This window comes from Paracoccidioides lutzii (assembly GCF_000150705.2).
Source record: "Paracoccidioides lutzii Pb01 unplaced genomic scaffold supercont2.24, whole genome shotgun sequence".
Classification (NCBI taxonomy): Eukaryota; Fungi; Ascomycota; class Eurotiomycetes; order Onygenales; family Ajellomycetaceae; genus Paracoccidioides; species Paracoccidioides lutzii.
In genome coordinates, this window is record NW_015440970.1 from 363,424 (window position 1) to 379,662 (window position 16,239).

Below are 16,239 nucleotides of genomic sequence, written 5' to 3' on the forward strand. Positions count from 1 at the left end.
GAAAAGCTGTCGAGCTATATGATGTTCCTCTTACAACTTTACATAACTATACTATTGATTATACGCGCAAAGAAGATGATGAAGATGGAGTGAAAGGTGGTTGAAGTTATTGACTCAGATGATGAGAGTAACTTCAAGAGCTGAATGAGCATTCTAGAGTCTTTGATTACAGATGGTTCAACATCATCTTTTGCTGCAATTCTCATTGAAATAATTTCTAGTATGTATGATCTCTTTTTCTCTTCATCTTTTATTCTCTCTGGCTAGACATTCGTTTAGGGGTTACTTAGAGTTTTATATCACGTGGGTAAGCGATTAGTGAAATACGTTATAGTTAACCAACCAACCAACCAACCAACCAACCAGTTAATTACCGCTGAATAGATGATGGGTGATAACTGTTAATAGTTAGTTAACTATTATCTGGCTTCTGCACCAGAGGATTGTGCTAGTTATCCACAAGTAGCTTACTAACTACCCCTTCTATGCCGCAGAACCGACATCCTCTGACAAAACTCGGGCGGCATCAGAGAGCATCGCTCTACGGGAGAGCCTTCACACTATGGAGAATTATGAATAATACAGAATGCCTCCTCCTCCTCCTCCTCCTCCTCCTCCTCCTCTTCTTCTTCTTCTTCTTCCTCTTCCCCTCCTCCTTCTTCTTTCTGAAAGGTTTACGGGAAACCACTGGCTACAAATGGGGAAAAGAGAAAAACAAGGGGGGGAGAGGGGTTCTCTCCCCTCCTCTTTGTCCTTAAAACCGGATTCTCATTCAAGAAAATAAGAGCAACCTTGCAACCATTGGTTCCATGGGTGCAGAAGGGGACACTAGTATCCCCCGCCTGGTGAACAAGGTTACCGAGGTAGCAACTATCTTAACTTGGCAAAAAAATCCCCGGAGAAAAAAACCTATCAATGCTTTTCTGCTATCTCTTTTCTTATTTCCAATTCACTTCCTTGGAAAATCATCCTCTTTCTTTCAACTACCCTTACGGCGTCATGATGATACCCTGCCAGACGGCATGGCATGAATGAAGGACAAAATGACCGGCTTCAGAGCGCAGTTTTGTTCCTTTATCATCCTACCATCGATTTTCACGTCTAGTTTACGCTCCAACAGAAAAGGAGTCATTTTATTTTTTAAAAATAAATAAATAAATAAATAAATAAAATAAATAAAATAAAAAAATAATGTAATAAAAAAGCTCCATTTGAAACGCTGATCCAGAAAGAGCAAAACTGGTAGCCCTATCGCGGGCGCTAGCAGCTCTTCCTTTCATCCATTTTCATGCTTCACCCGCAGTTTGCACTAAATTGGGGACTCATCATTCATTGTCATCAAAGAGCTATGTATGTACATGAGAATGTATATGGTATCCTTTTACTATACCGCCACATGGCCCCCCGCTCTCGCTCCCGTTCCCGCTCCCGCCCCTCCTGTCGCCTCCCCGCAGATTCAACCTCCACTTGCGGCGGCCTCTCCGCTTCTCCTTCCCCTCCCTATGTCATCACTGTTGGGGAGCACCTGAGGAGGCCAGGTGATGATTGTACGGGATGGGGAATAGCGACAGGCGCCGGAACCGTGAAGTCAACCAAAAAGACCCAACCTTTGTCTGACAGGAATCGATAATAGATAATACCCGTCCTCTGTCTGTGTTCTTGGTGCAGGAGCGTTTGTTGAAGAAGGTTTGTGCGGCAGAGAATATAATGCGTGTGCACTCTTGGAAGGTGTATTCCTAGGTATTGGTAATTTGTTAGGAGTTAAGCTTGATTTTAAACATATCTAGTCAAAAAACCAGTCCTACACACTCTGCACACACACACACACACACACACACACACACACACACACACCGCAAATATACCTGTATTCAACCTCCTCCCTCAACACCAGGATTAGGGTTAGTCAAGAATAAGAGCTGGGAAATATAATAAAGAATCACTGCCGTCAAGAGTATATAGGGATGTGTTTGACTAGCGTATGTAGTTTTAATGGGGTGGCATCATGGTTCATAGCATAAACCACTCCGCTTTCCAAAAACCACATTTCAACTGTACGCCCTCCTTATAGTTTCCTTTGGAGATATGTAGGCAGAAATGCAAATCCATTTTCCAGATCCGGGCCCGCGCCTTCTAGTGATTTTATTCTACTAGCTTCAACAACCAATTAGTTAACTCGATTAATTTGTGAACTTTGGGTTGCAGTAATATACCATCATAACTTCACATCTCCCCAATGGCCCTGGTGACATTTGACCATATAGTCCTTGCCAACGATGAGGATCCCGAGGTGTTACAGATTAACATCACTGAGGTTGAAAGTGGTGATGGTGCTTTTTCGAATGAGTATATGCCTTTCGTAGTTGATGTGGCTAAGTACGTGGAAAAGGAGGAATAGGCTGTGGTGCCATGCTGCCAGAAGAGAAAAGGGGCCGCAAGACCATGGGCGGGTGAATGATCTTGTGAAGGGTAGGGTTGAGAGGTTGAAGCAGCGGGGAGGGGCAAAGGAACGAGAATTTTAACTGAAAACGCATGAATAGAGTCAGGTCCGCTCGAGGGTATGCCGCGGTTAAGCTTATCGTGATAGTTGTTTCATTGACCTATTATTTCTTGACGTCTAAACATTGCATGTGTACGCAAAGTTCTGTAATTCATAATTCATAATTCAGCGTGATGCATCTGTCAACATTTAGTCGGTCTTGGAATATCAAGTCTGCGCATCACGCCCTAGTGAATCTGTCGTAGCCATCGACGTCTCAATGCGCCGAATTATTCTCGCCGGATTCCCAGCTGCAACATGGAAGGCCGGTACGTCCTGATATAAATAACTCCGCCGTCAGCAAGCAGCATCTCAGATTCACACAACATACGAAAACACACCTTATTAACCACACTCCCCGCCCCAATCGTCGCGCCCCTCCCGATCCTCACCCCCGGCAAAATATCCACATTCCCCCCAATCCAACAATCCTCGCCGATATGCACCTCCTTCCCCAATTCTGGGCCTTTCGTCCCATTCCTCAACGCTGGATCGAGCGGATGCGTCCCGCTGTAGATATTTACGTTGGGGCCTAGGAGAGTTCGTGCCCCGATGGTCACCAGGCAGGTGTCGAGGATGACACAGTTAAAGTTTATGAAGGCGCCCGCGCCCACTTTTACGTTAAAGCCGTAATCCATGCGGATGGGAGCTTCGATCCACGGCTCGTTTTCGAAGAGGGCTTCGTCGGCTGCGGGGTCCGTCGCGGGTTGGGGGAGGGGAGTTGGATCCTGGATTATCCTGAAGGATTACAAGGGCGCGGAGAGAGTATGTGTTAGTGACTTTGATGATCAGAAAGAACGGCTGAGTGGAGATGCCGATTAGCAGGTGGTAATGATGTGGTGGGAATACGTAAGATTTGTCAAATAACTTGGGAAGATGGAGGAGTACGGAATGGCGAGCTACATTTCAAGATAAAAGGAAGTGGGTATATAACAACCACACGTTGGGAGCCACTCACTCTCTCCACAGCTCGATTTGCCGTCTGCGGGACACTTCTCCCGAATCATTGAATCGTTTACATGCCCACTTGCACCTTGCACGCGCAGCTACAAGGTCCGGAGTAAAGGCATGGTAGAGTTCGCCGCGCAGCATTCTCTCTCTCTCGGTCCGCCCTGCCATGTTGTCAATGGGTTGAATCTGAAGGTGATATCGAGCAGAAATTGGCAGCTGTTAGTTTCCCCTTCGTGGACACACATTCTCTCCCTTTTCTATTTCTTGGGATTGTTGCGGTTTAAGGATGTCTAAGAATGGGAATGATGGACTGTGGGGTGGGTTGACTTGGACTCCGGGACTTGCCGGTGAGAGATCCGAGGTTGGTTAGTAACGGGCTGTCTATCTCAGTTAACAGGCCAGTTAATGAGCAGCGAGTTGCTAACCACCATCATGAAGAGCAATTAGCCAGAGCATTGGGATACGCCTCAGGCTGAAGAGTCCACTCCATTCCAGGATATGGGCTCAGCTGAAGAATCTTTCGGGGTGCGGAATTCTCTCCCCCGTCCTACAATTGAATGGTTGGAGAAGTAAGCCATGACGTCAACGGCAGTCAGCAAAGGTCCTTGAAGCTTCGAGTCAGCGAGCGCTAAGCCAAGCCCGGCGAGACAATACTCATCTCAGCTTTCAATATCAAAGAGCCACAGATTGTAGTTAGTGATGTTAACACATAGCAGACCATTCAAAGACCAAATGAACATCCTCTGTTTTACGAGCTAATTACAGCCTTTTTATTTATTTTACTTCGGGGAGCTGATGAGTTCGGACCGTTCATAATGGGTCCGATTTCCAATACAGTTTCTCCATCTCTCCTATAACTTTTCTCTCTCCGCATCAATTTCGGCTCTGTTGCCTCGTCCGCTCGCTTCGCTGATACATGAGTTTCCACTTCTCCCACTCCGGAAAATACCTCTCCACACTATCCCTTAACCATGGAGTATGAATCAGAGACGTCCTCCGAAAGCATTTCGTCAAATAACCATGATACCCCACCACCAACCCTAACCGATCCCCCCTCCGCCAGCGGCGGCGAATGGCGCCCTTGTCAACAATACGTTCCCTACAGACGAGAACGCGATACAAATACTGCTCCTGATCCCGCTCTTACAAAGCCATTGAAAGCAGCCGACCCCGCGACCCTGCCAGGAGGCAAAAAGTCTCTTGCCGGCGTATCTATCCGCTCGTTCATTCTAGGGCAGGTTTTCGGTTTCTCCCTCCTCCTAACCTTCCTTCTGTTGAAGCTGTCGAATCCGCTCTGGCGCGCTCCGTTTTTCCTCACGACTCTCAGCCTCTTCCATTTTCTCGAATACTATCTCACAGCTCAATATAATACCCCCTATGCGTCGATATCTGCCTTTCTGCTCTCCTCGAACGGAGCGGCGTATAATCTTGCACATACCTCTGCGTTGGCTGAGTGTTTGCTAAGTCGCCTGTTTTTGCCTGTAAGATATATTAGATGGACATCTATGGCGTTCGGGGGGATTAAGGTGCAAATTGGTCTGGGATTAATTTTCATGGTTGTCGGACAAATTGTCAGGTCGTTAGCAATGCGACAAGCTGGGACAAATTTCACACATACGATTCAATCCCGGCGAAGGGAAGGGCATACGTTGGTTAAAGAGGGCATTTACAGCATCCTCCGTCACCCGAGTTACTTTGGCTTTTTCTGGTGGGGCCTAGGGACTCAGCTTGTTCTGGGAAACGTTGTTTGCTTCTTCAGCTATGCCATTGTGCTTTGGCAGTTCTTTTCATTCCGTATAAAGAGTGAGTTTTCTCCACGTGGGCTTGCAGACTTCTTTTCTTTTTGCTTCATGCTGATGTTGAGTTTCTTCAGGAGAGGAGAAGCTGCTGGTTGGCTTTTTTGGTAAGGAGTACATCGACTACCGACAAAAAACACGGGTTGGAATTCCCTTCATTTCGTGAGATACAGTCCAGCTTGAATAATTTTGACTGCTTCTGGCGCACATTCGAACCACTCACACCTACTCCTTTACCACCACCACTGCCACCACCGACACATCGCGCCTGCTGGGATTATGAAAACGGGGGCAATCAGACTTTTTTTGATGAAAAATGGGTTTTTTTTTTTTTTTTTTTGGGGGGGGGGGAAAGGGAGTGAAGATAAAATGCATCTTGCCGTCTTTTTTGCCCATCTTTCTATGCTATCTTATAGTTCATGGCGTCATTGGAAAAATTCTCTCATGTAATTTGCCGTGGAACATGGGTTATTTCGTATACCATAACTGAAATTTTTATGTCGCCTTGGAGTCACTTGGCGTTTTCGCTATTGAGTTATCGGGTAGAAAGTGTGGATTATCTTCGTCCCCAGGGCCGCAAATATGGACTTCAAAGTGTAAAACATAGTATATACCTAAAAAAACTGTACAGTGTGCAACCTGATCAGGTTGACATGTAAACCATCAATATACTTCATTCCACGTCTATATCTGCTCCCGATTACCTCGTTTTAAAACGTAACCATCGTTCACAGCTTACTCTGCAACTCCACGCTCCCAATTCCCCCACTCATATACGGAATCTTCACATCTTCCTCAGACCCAAACAACACCATCTCCCTCCCACCCCTAGTACTCCACCACATAACACAGAAATTCGCCCGCTCAACATCCATCTCCCCACTACTCAGCGCATCCCAAAACCTCTCCTGACATTGCTGCCTCATCGTCCTATCCGATATAACATTGACGAGATGCGCGACGAGGGGAAGCCATTCCTCCAGCGCATCGAGGCGGAGGTAACATAGGCAATCGATCAGGGTTAAGGTGAGGATGGCCTGTTCGGATAATTGGGGTGTATTATTGGTGATATGGTTTTGATCGGCGGGGGTGGGAGCAGAGGTGGGTGGTGCTAGTGGGATGGTGGGTGCTTGTAAGGCTCTTTCATATACGAGCTCGAGGAGGATGGAGGGGAGGAGGGGTTGGCTGTTTGCTAAAGGGGAAGGGGGGGCGGTGATTTGTAGAATTGTTTTGTAGGCAAGGCGGAATTGGCGGGCGGAGAGGTTTTGGGGGAAGACCTGGGATATGTATTAGCAAAATATCCTTTTTGGTGTGAATGAACCCATTTTTTTTTTTTTTTTTGGCGATTGATACGTACTGCGAAAAGTGTGTTGACGTAAAGTGGGAGATGCTTCACGGCCATATCTGCACTCTTGGGTGAAGCTAGGACAGCTAGTACGACGCTGTGCGCTGCTTCGAATATTTCTAGGAGGTTATTGTTGCCGCCAGCGGCGAGATAGGGGAGTGCAGCGGCGATTAATAGTTCTTCGTTAACGGTTGGGGAAAGTACTAAAGTAAAATGCTCCGCTATGTTTAGGAAAAACAGATCTAGGCATCTATCAATGGGATAATCTGGAATACGACCAGCTGTTGCAGGACGGATACTCTCTAAGAATTCTTGGGAGAGAGCTGGGTACTGTGACAGGATATCGATTGCGGTAAGATTAACGAAGATATACTGGGAGAATGTATTCTGCCCAATTCGTGCTGAAACAAAACTGAGGTTTCTGAGGATATGCAGGGTCTTGCTAGAAAGCAGTGGGGCACCTGGAAGGAAAGTTATTAGCACGTTAAGCCAGCATAGCGATTCGTGGGGGATCCAATTCTGGGGACTTAAACTTACTATCATCAGCCGCAAGGATGCAGTCATTAATTGCCCTTCCCAGCACTGCCCTTAGAATGATAATGACAGAAAACATGGATGTTTTCAACAATCTCCAGAGAGCCGGTATGGTGGTTTGTCGGGATGTTTCATCAAGAAACTCCGCTTCTTCAGATATATCGACTTCTGACAATTTGTTCTGCCGCCACTGAACCATTAGTGTCCTCGTGAAGTCGAGAAGAGAATCCACAACCTGCATCACCAACCACTGTTCTTGGCAGTTCTCAACAGCGTGTGCAATTAGTCGTGATAGAGGTCCCAGAGAAGAGATGAGTGGCTTCGCCGTTATCGCACGGATATGAAGGTAAGTTGCTGATTGAGAGGACCACTCGAACTTCTTCGCAGGAGTCTCGCAAATGTCCCGATCAACAGCACCAAGGAAGTACCCCGAGCTGAAACCCTCCGGGGAGAAAAACACACTGTCCACGAGAAGAGGAAGGATAAAGTTATAGTCGAATTTGCTCCTTTCAGCATCCGAGAGCAGTTCAAAAGTATAATTCAGCACCAGAGCGATACAATCTCGCGCAACTCTAGGGAACGAATCAAGTTCTCTCAATGAAAGCTGTAATGCTGTTACCAAGCCCGATTCCAGTTTCCTCCGCATATGTAATGGCAAACTGCGTAGACCCTGACCCTCCAAACCCAGCAAGATCCCTCCAAGCAAAATAGTATGTCTCCATCGTGGGGACTTGTCATCTGCGCCCTGGACTACCGCTTTCACCCACTCTGTCCGCTCAAGTCCTCTCCTCTGTATATTTAGTGATAGGGGCCCTTGTTGTTGCGATTCATTGTGCACGACGCTGATAGCTGCAGTATTGAACACGCTGAGAATGCGCCGGCAGGTTTCGAGATTGACGTCACCACTCCATAGGGCTGGGGAGTGCAGCAGTTGTGATGACAATAACGTTACATTTAGGGGATTGGAGAGCAACGCAAGGAGTCCGGTCGAGGATGGCAGGAGGCTACGTATAGAAATATGTTAGTTGCGGGTTGGATGACATAGGAAGAATTGACGGAATCCTACCTGAAGGTGTCTTCTTGGTTAACGGAAACTGTGTGAAGAGAGCGAAGAAGGATAGCGAGAGACCTCTCAGTCCCCATTTTGGACCGTGGACAGGTTTCTCCTATTCATTGACGTCCAGGCCGAAATAGTTACAAGAAGTAGAGTTAGTTGGTTGATGTATTCTGTTCCTGATGTTTAATATCCTCCGAACTGCCGAGGTTCATGAGCCAAGCTTTCACATGACAGTGCAAACAGTGCAAACATAAGCGCCTCGCAACCTTCCTCGATCATCGTCATTCCCCACTTCAGGGTCAACGCAACAGCTAATGAAGAACGTTAACGTGTTTTAACCCCGAATAGCTAAAAAACAGCAGATTCATGATGGGTGCGCATAGCCTATCCCACCTAACCCTTCACCCTTAGGAACAAAAACCAAACATACGCGGAGACCTATCCACCCTAACAAAAGCCAACCATGCACTCTGCCTTCCAAACCGTCCCTCTAAACTATCAAACTCCTCCCTTCCCCTCCCTCTACATCTCCGCAGGCCTCTATCACCAAGGCGCCAAATATCTCTATTACACGGGCGATATATGGCGCTTCACGCTCTTCTGGACCCTGCTCTTCTACATCGGCATCCATCTCTCTACCTCCCTCTGCGCTGCCGTGATGCAATGGCGCAACTGGAAGCTAATCTGGGCGGCGCCGCTGGTATATATACTCGTTGCCTCGTTGGAGGCATTGTTGGCTGGTAGTGTTGTCGGGCTTATGTAAGTGGGAGTGGTGTTGTGCCTTACATGGTAATGCACGTTGTTGGTTTACTGACGTGGAAATATGGTATATATACAGACTTGGAGCTGTCTATGAAGCTGGCAACTATCATATGTCGACATGGATACCGTTTTCGTGGGCGGCAACGAATACACTTGTGCTGATCCTGTCCAGTTTTTCGGTTCGGGGTGGACTGTGGCTAGGCACTTAATTTTTGGAGCATGTCTGATATATCATAAACGTAGCATAAAGCTACCTGAGGTATAACAAACCGACGCTCGGCCTGGAAAAAACAAAAAAACCAACAGGGCACGCAAATCGCAATGATTTTATCCAATACCGGATGCTCTCCCACCCAATTCATTTGGAAATGACCAGACATGATGGATTGTTAAAACACTGCAGGTAAATCACCACTCCATCTCCCCGGATATAAGATTGTAACACCTTTATATTACAGTAATACCATATATGGAGCATATTTTTCTGCTCTGTTTATCTAATATTTCGCCAGTTCCCCCTTCGTTGCTCTTCCATCAAGCTATCTTGCTGGCTTGGCAGAGGTCCGCGTTTCCTTACACCGTTCGAAGAGTCTTCGTTCTGGTCACTGGTTAGGCCTTGAACACCTGGAATCCCTGAGGACTGGAAATTTTGGTTTTGCTGGAAAGCGCCTGTTTGGTTGTGGTGTTGCTGTTGCTGCGCGAAAAATTGATCTTGTAGAGTTGCTAGATCCATGTGTGGAGGAAGACCGCCGTGCATTCCAGGTATGGGGTATGGAGGCGGGCGTGAATTTGGTGGTAAATCGCCTTGCGGTAGAGGAAACGATCCAGAGGAAACCATAGCTGCTAGACGGCTGGGGTCCACTTGATGCATGGATTGGGGTGTGCCTGACGGGGGCGGGGGCGGTGGTTGAACAGCTCCAATCCCTGGGATCAACCCTGGAATCCCCATATTTTCGCCACCAGCACCACTCTGAATACCTGGAAGGAGTGACGTGTCCGGTTTCTTTTGGTCCACAAGCCCCTCTGCCTCGTCTTGGAGTTCCTGCTCCTCCTCTTCCCTCATTTGCCGGCGACCAAAGTTACGACTCCACGTTCCTTGGGCCTCTGCCGCCTCCTCGCCAATATGGAACCTATCCTTCAGATAGCTCGTTTCACCGGGTCGTGCGCGAGACCAGAATCGAGTGAAATTATCCTTCGACCCGGATGCGAGAATGTGGCCAAGCGGATGCCAGTCGAGGGTCCATATGGTGGATGCGTGGGCGTATGGGATACGGTGGGCTGGGAAGATGACTTGGGCTGGCGTATTAGCCGGATCAGCGCTGTCATAGGGTGCAACAGTTGGAACCTGTCCAGCGGGTAGATTTTGCTCATCTAGAAGATAATGGTGAATTGATCCGTCCTCGCTCCCTGTAGAGATAAGTGAACTATGAATGGGGTGCCATGTCATGGAAGATATCGGTTTCTCATGGCCTCTTAGAATGCACATGTCTCGCATCATCCGGAGATCAAATACCCGCGCACTCTGGTCACGGGAAGATGTTGCGAGTAGGTTGTTGTTAACCCGTGAGAATCGAGTGCATGTAACCGTATTCTTATGGCTATGAAGGGTCGTCAGACACCGACCCGTGCGCGGGTCCCAGAACTTGACCTGGTGGTCTTTGGACCCGGAGACCAAGAGACCCTTTGTCGGATGCCAATCGCAAGATTTGGCATCCCAGCCATGACCAGTTAAAACCATTTCGCATTGGCGCGCCGTGAAATCAAATATTTTCAACGTCGTGTCATCGGAGGCGGAGACGAATTTGGTATCGCTTGGACACCATGACAGGTCTCTGACGGCATCGTGATGGGCGTCGTCAACGGTTTCAACGTTGTTAAAATTGGGCCGCCAGTATTTTATGTCTCCCTTTTGGCCGCCGGATATTAGCCAATCGTGGCTGTGGGACCAGGCTGCTGAGGTTACTCCGGCTTGGTATTGATCGTAATGAGCCTATGGTTTCCAATGTCAGTCAGATGATCCATACCATAGATTAACAATTATTTGGGGATCAACATCACTAACATCCATAACAGTCTCGAAATTGAATGCCGTTCCATTCCAAAGCATGAACTCGCCCGTGTGACCACCTGTCAGCAAACGTCGGCCCTCTGGCGTCCATCTTACGACTGTAATAGGCTTCTTCGATTTGCCGATAGATTGGTGCAAATGCCGAACGGGGATGGAGTCAACAGGAGAATCGATTCCGGCCAAGGGCGGGAGCATCTAAGAGGGAAAATCATTGGCAGTCAGCACTGGTATATATTCATAATTCATAAATACGATTTAACAATCAGTATTGAGAACATACATCCACAGTGTAGCTTGCGCTGGGTCTTTCCCTTTCTAGCTTATGCGATCCTTTGTATCGAGGCTGGCGCACGCGCATCCACTGAACCATCGAAGAACCATAGTCGGTAACAGGCCCTGATGTCATCCACTGAGCAATGCTGCTGGTGTAGTATTATAGGGAATACGGGGAGAACATACTTGGTCTTCGGGGTCCTCCCACCCCTCCTTCGTAGGACCTCAGTGGACGTGGGAATCCCCCTTCCACGCCGTCGTGGTCGTAAGAGCTCATCCCAAGAACAGTAAATGTATGCGAGGAGGCAGTTCAGGTTGATCGGGTGGATCAGTCGAATGGGTTATCGGTTCTTTATCCGCAGAGCTTTTGTCATGGTAGAAAAGTGAGAGGAAATGAAAGGGCGCCTGGGCATAGAGATATAATATGAGAACGAATATGAATATGAATAACTCGTTTTGGTGATGGGACTGTGAAAGAGTCTGTCGCATGCATCAATCGAGGTGAAAGTGAAAGTAGTCTATAGCATTCACAACAGCATGCGATGTCAATATGAAAGCATATGCTGTCTATAGAGAGTCCGGAATTCGTCAATGACAAGAAACTCCAGGTCACCGCAGACTGAACACAGCCAGAGAGGAAGCTCAGTCTCCGCTGCGTCGACGTTGGTCCGCGGTAAAAGGGCGAGTTATACAGGCCCAATTCAAGCTAGGCTGGATGGGGCCTAGCTTTGCAGAGCCACAAGCGCTGTTTTACCAGCCACAGTCTAACCAATTAAGTCGTTATAACTAGATAACTAGTTAGCTAGTTAGTTAGTTATTATATTGATAAATAATCAAAATCAATTACCCTATAAATCGGATTTGGTGCGCCGTTTCGCCTGGGAATTACGTTAACTATCCTCAGAGTGGTTACATAATCCAGGGACCAGACCTCCCCCTCGTCATGAGCAAACCTGGCAGCAAAACTCGAGAACTTGCAAGGAACACGGAGGAGAGTTTAGATTTCAGAGTGCTGTTTTATTCCTTTTTTTTTTTATTTCTTTTTTTTTTTTTTTTTTATATATAATTGATTAGTTATTTTTTTAATGGCAATGTTCCTGAATTGGCTTCTTCCTCTGCCGTTGCATCGTTTCCTTCCTCGGATTCGCCTCCAGTTTCTCCCCTTTGGAACAGGCTATCTTCGTTATCTGCGGAGCAATTGACAATCGTTTATTTGCCTCTGGACGGGGGTTAGCTAGCTAGGTATACATATACCTAGTTGTATATATTATTCTTAGAATCACTTGTTACATTCTTCCCGCGAGGCAAATTCTCAGTCACGGGAAAGGGGATAAGATATTGGCTTGTCTTGCTCCGTAAGTATGGCGAGCATTGCGCGCATAGCTGTGTCAAGGACCGACAACATCCAGCCTTCAGACACTCCGCTGGAATTGGCGAAAGATCACCATCCTACAGCTTCTCAGCCATTGCAGGCAAAGGAACACTTGCACGATGGAGCACTGCAACCCACACCGTCGAATTCATATCCACCGAAAACTAAGAGCAAATACCGCCATGTCGCCGCTTATCATTCCCGCCTCACGATATCCTGTCTAAGCCGTGAATCAGAGGTCAATCCCAGCTTTTTTGGATTTCGGAACCTTATGGTTCTTGTATTGAGTAAAGAATTTCTCTCAGCCTAGAGCCGGGTATTTAATTGGGATTATTGCTGATCAGTTGGACGTTGTAGTTGTGATGAATTTACGCTTGATTGTTGAGAATTTTATGAAGGTATGTATTTCAATCCCACACCCGCCGCAGCCCCTCCCACCCGTTTCCTTTGCTGACAATAGATTTCCCTACAGTACGGAGTCCTTATTTGTATCAGATGTCACGACTATCGACAACAAGATGTTGTTCTGGGTGCAATTTTATCTGCACTCATCCCCTGCCATCTCTTCGTGGCATTTATAATTGAGCGAGCGGCCGCTCACCAAGTCAGGGGAGCAATTGGCCGCATCAAGCGTGAGGAGTCAACACAGGAAGATGCACTGGAGCAGCAGTCATTCCGGTCAGCATGGATATGTACGGCTATTGCACATTCATTAAATGCCAGCCTTTGTCTCCTTGTCACGAGTTACGCAGTTTATTATTACGTCAATCACCCCGGTATCGGAACCCTATGCGAAGTCCATGTTATCGTCGTCTGGTTGAAGATCTGCTCATACGCATTTACCAATCGAGACCTCCGCCACGCAGTGCTACACCCTTCATCTACCTCCCCGCTTCCAGAGATCTATCAATCCTGCCCCTATCCCCGAAACGTTACCATCGGAAACCTAACCTATTTCTGGCTGGCACCAACCCTGGTATACCAGCCCGTATACCCCCGCACAGACCGAATCAGGTGGTCCTTTGTCGCCAAGCGTGTAATGGAAATGATCGGTCTTTCGGTATTCATCTGGCTCACCTCAGCCCAATACGCAGCCCCAGTCCTGCGCAACTCCCTCGAGAAAATAGCAACGCTCGACCTAACCTCCATCATCGAACGAGTCATGAAACTCTCCACAATCTCCCTCATTATCTGGCTCGCTGGATTCTTTGCACTATTCCAGTCCTATCTCAACGCGCTAGCTGAAATCATGCGTTTCGGTGACCGCGAGTTCTACACGGAGTGGTGGAACAGTCCTAGCGTGGGCACGTATTGGCGTACGTGGAATAAGCCCGTGTATCACTTTATGAGACGACATATCTTCTCTCCGCTGATTGGGAGGGGCTGGAGTCCTTTTGCCGCCAGCGTCATGGTGTTCATCTTCAGCGGGATACTGCATGAATTACTCGTCGGGATCCCAACACATAACGTCATAGGTAAGGATAATATTTTTCATTCATCTGTCCCTGCTCGGGCCTGTCCCTCATTCTCATTTGCATTCTGAAGCCCCATATTGACATTACTTTTGTATCATATCAGGTGTCGCTTTCGCCGGCATGGTTCTCCAACTTCCCCTGATCGCTGCAACTCTGCCACTGGAGAAAATGAACACCCGGACCGGCAAAATTATTGGTAACTGTGTGTTTTGGGTGAGCTTTTGTCTTGTGGGACAGCCATTGGCGGCGTTGTTGTACTTTTTCGCGTGGCAGGCTAAATACGGCAGTGTTAGCAAACTGCGCGTATAAACTCTTCCATCGAAGGGAGGCGAGCTTTTGTATGTACGATGTACTATACCGTAAAGTTTTGAGATCCTCAACATAGGGGCCTCTCTTTTGGTTAAGGAGTAGAAAATCTTTATCCGATAACATGGCTTGATTCCAGAGATATCCCAACTTATCACCACAAAAAGTGGTTTGTTTGACCTAATATCAATGTTCCATGCAGACACAAAACGGTGGCAATAGAAGAGTGATGGGTTCTCAACATTATCTTCCTCCAGTTTGAGGTTATTTGAGTCGAAACAAAAGAGAGATTGAAAACAATAAATCCGTGCTTTGTTCCTATGCTCAAGAAGCAGCTCAAAGCACCGCCTCCCCGGAGGATATAGATTATTAATAAAGAAAGAAATGAGGTCAAGGTGCCTGTCACTGCTGGTGGCAGGTACATTCCTGGATATTTTGATCTTGTTGTTGAGCATCCCAATGATGTTGGGTGCCAACCAGTGTGAGACTGTGATGATGACTGTGCTTTGTTCCATGCTTGAAAAGGAACTCGGAGAACCACCATATCTTAGAGCTGAGATCTCAATAAAGAAATGAGATCGAAGCACTTAGTCAGGAACGGCTAATATCTGTTGGATATATTGAGCTTTTTGTCAACATTTGAAGGTTGTTTTAAGTGCCAACAAGTATCAGTTTATCGTGACGGGGCGAGATCATCAACTTGAAAGATATCTACATTACAATGGACTTGTACATGGATGCGCTCTGCGGTCAATTCCGCCTCCGATGAATGTCAAATCTCAACTGCTTCTGAGCTGCTGATATCAGTAAGCTGATACTCCTCCGTTCGGTGCTTTGGACGCTCGGGAGGATATCTCAACTTGGGGTTGAGCATGAGGTGAAGAAGTTTTAAAAAGGTGGCTCCAGCCCAATGGCTGATTTTGGGAAAACCGAAGCATTCGACCATTTGACTTAGGAACGGACCAAATATGCAGAGCAGAACCTCAAACCTTCCATACGCGGAATTGCGGCCATGACGGGCGGAGATCCCGGTACCCCAGATTCACCGTTCGTCAGGAAGCTAAGACGAATGGCTACCCCTGTGCGAATCTAGTAAAAACTTCAAAGGCTTTCCAGTCGTGGCATGAGCAAGTGACTGGAATGTCTAGAGCGCCGCGATAAGAAAAAAGACCCACCTAAGCCGCCCAAAACCCGACCATGGAAGCAGGGGCGCTGGAGCCGGCGCTGGAGCCAGCGCCGGAGCTGGTGAGGGATCGGCGTCTTCTCAAACTGGGACTGGCATTGCTGCTTGGTGGCTGAGATTTTATGTAGGTTGTCCAATCTTGAAAACAGCTGATGGCAGAACCCAATCAATATACCTGGTCATTCCCAGGCGTAACGCTCTGTATAGAGAAATGATTTTGATAGAGGAGCGGAATCAATTTGCAAATACATCCACGGCATTTTGATATTATGAGCAGTCGATAATAAGACTTCAATCACCCAGGTCACGGGGGCTTCCCTAAGGGTGTTCAGTATGATCTTTCGCATCGGAAATGATTTGATATTCTGCTCGTTGCAGTAAATCAGTGCTTAGACAGCTACTTACAGGGAATCCTCAGGCCCCCGCCATCACCAGCAGGGATGTTATACGGCTTGACATCCTGACGGAGCACCGCTCACGGATAGATGAATGATAAACTCCCCTGATCAACAATTTGATCCAAGCATCTCGGCCTGAAGCCGGGGCTATTTTGTGCGCTGGAATGTACCTATGCTTCC

At 47.4% G+C, this 16,239-nt stretch overlaps 9 protein-coding genes across 9 annotated transcripts; 6 read left to right on the plus strand and 3 right to left on the minus strand.

Moving 5' to 3' along the window:
• Positions 1-1,396: 1,396 nt before the first annotated feature.
• Positions 1,397-1,740, plus strand: PAAG_07521 (hypothetical protein; the record flags this gene model as incomplete). Its single annotated transcript, XM_002790616.1, has 2 exons — positions 1,397-1,547; positions 1,634-1,740. The coding sequence occupies 2 exons, from the start codon at positions 1,397-1,399 to the stop codon at positions 1,738-1,740; spliced, it is 258 nt and encodes an 85-aa protein (XP_002790662.1).
• A 496-nt stretch (positions 1,741-2,236) lies between these two features.
• On the plus strand, positions 2,237-2,398 carry PAAG_12404 (hypothetical protein; the record flags this gene model as incomplete). Its single annotated transcript, XM_015847897.1, has 1 exon — positions 2,237-2,398. One exon carries the CDS (start codon positions 2,237-2,239, stop codon positions 2,396-2,398), a length of 162 nt encoding a protein of 53 aa, XP_015702501.1.
• Positions 2,399-2,707: 309 nt separating this feature from the next.
• PAAG_07522 (acetyltransferase) lies at positions 2,708-3,658 on the minus strand (the record flags this gene model as incomplete). Its single annotated transcript, XM_002790617.2, has 3 exons — positions 2,708-2,815; positions 2,881-3,277; positions 3,498-3,658. The coding sequence occupies 3 exons, from the start codon at positions 3,656-3,658 to the stop codon at positions 2,708-2,710; spliced, it is 666 nt and encodes a 221-aa protein (XP_002790663.1).
• Positions 3,659-3,776: 118 nt separating this feature from the next.
• PAAG_12405 (hypothetical protein) lies at positions 3,777-4,063 on the plus strand (the record flags this gene model as incomplete). The annotated part of the gene is made up of 2 exons (XM_015847898.1): positions 3,777-3,851; positions 3,938-4,063. The coding sequence occupies 2 exons, from the start codon at positions 3,777-3,779 to the stop codon at positions 4,061-4,063; spliced, it is 201 nt and encodes a 66-aa protein (XP_015702502.1).
• A 398-nt stretch (positions 4,064-4,461) lies between these two features.
• PAAG_07523 (prenyl cysteine carboxyl methyltransferase Ste14) lies at positions 4,462-5,452 on the plus strand (the record flags this gene model as incomplete). The annotated part of the gene is made up of 2 exons (XM_002790618.1): positions 4,462-5,293; positions 5,364-5,452. 2 exons carry the CDS (start codon positions 4,462-4,464, stop codon positions 5,450-5,452), a joined length of 921 nt encoding a protein of 306 aa, XP_002790664.1.
• A 329-nt stretch (positions 5,453-5,781) lies between these two features.
• PAAG_07524 (peroxin 8) lies at positions 5,782-8,308 on the minus strand (the record flags this gene model as incomplete). Its single annotated transcript, XM_002790619.1, has 5 exons — positions 5,782-5,900; positions 6,026-6,563; positions 6,644-7,092; positions 7,169-8,169; positions 8,232-8,308. 5 exons carry the CDS (start codon positions 8,306-8,308, stop codon positions 5,782-5,784), a joined length of 2,184 nt encoding a protein of 727 aa, XP_002790665.1.
• Positions 8,309-8,685: 377 nt separating this feature from the next.
• On the plus strand, positions 8,686-9,193 carry PAAG_07525 (integral membrane protein; the record flags this gene model as incomplete). Its single annotated transcript, XM_002790620.1, has 2 exons — positions 8,686-8,981; positions 9,061-9,193. 2 exons carry the CDS (start codon positions 8,686-8,688, stop codon positions 9,191-9,193), a joined length of 429 nt encoding a protein of 142 aa, XP_002790666.1.
• A 284-nt stretch (positions 9,194-9,477) lies between these two features.
• Positions 9,478-11,602, minus strand: PAAG_07526 (polyadenylation factor subunit 2; the record flags this gene model as incomplete). Its single annotated transcript, XM_015846248.1, has 4 exons — positions 9,478-10,974; positions 11,047-11,247; positions 11,333-11,448; positions 11,512-11,602. The coding sequence occupies 4 exons, from the start codon at positions 11,600-11,602 to the stop codon at positions 9,478-9,480; spliced, it is 1,905 nt and encodes a 634-aa protein (XP_015700683.1).
• A 1,084-nt stretch (positions 11,603-12,686) lies between these two features.
• PAAG_07527 (hypothetical protein) lies at positions 12,687-14,481 on the plus strand (the record flags this gene model as incomplete). The annotated part of the gene is made up of 4 exons (XM_015846249.1): positions 12,687-12,984; positions 13,055-13,095; positions 13,170-14,172; positions 14,276-14,481. 4 exons carry the CDS (start codon positions 12,687-12,689, stop codon positions 14,479-14,481), a joined length of 1,548 nt encoding a protein of 515 aa, XP_015700684.1.
• Positions 14,482-16,239: the final 1,758 nt, after the last annotated feature.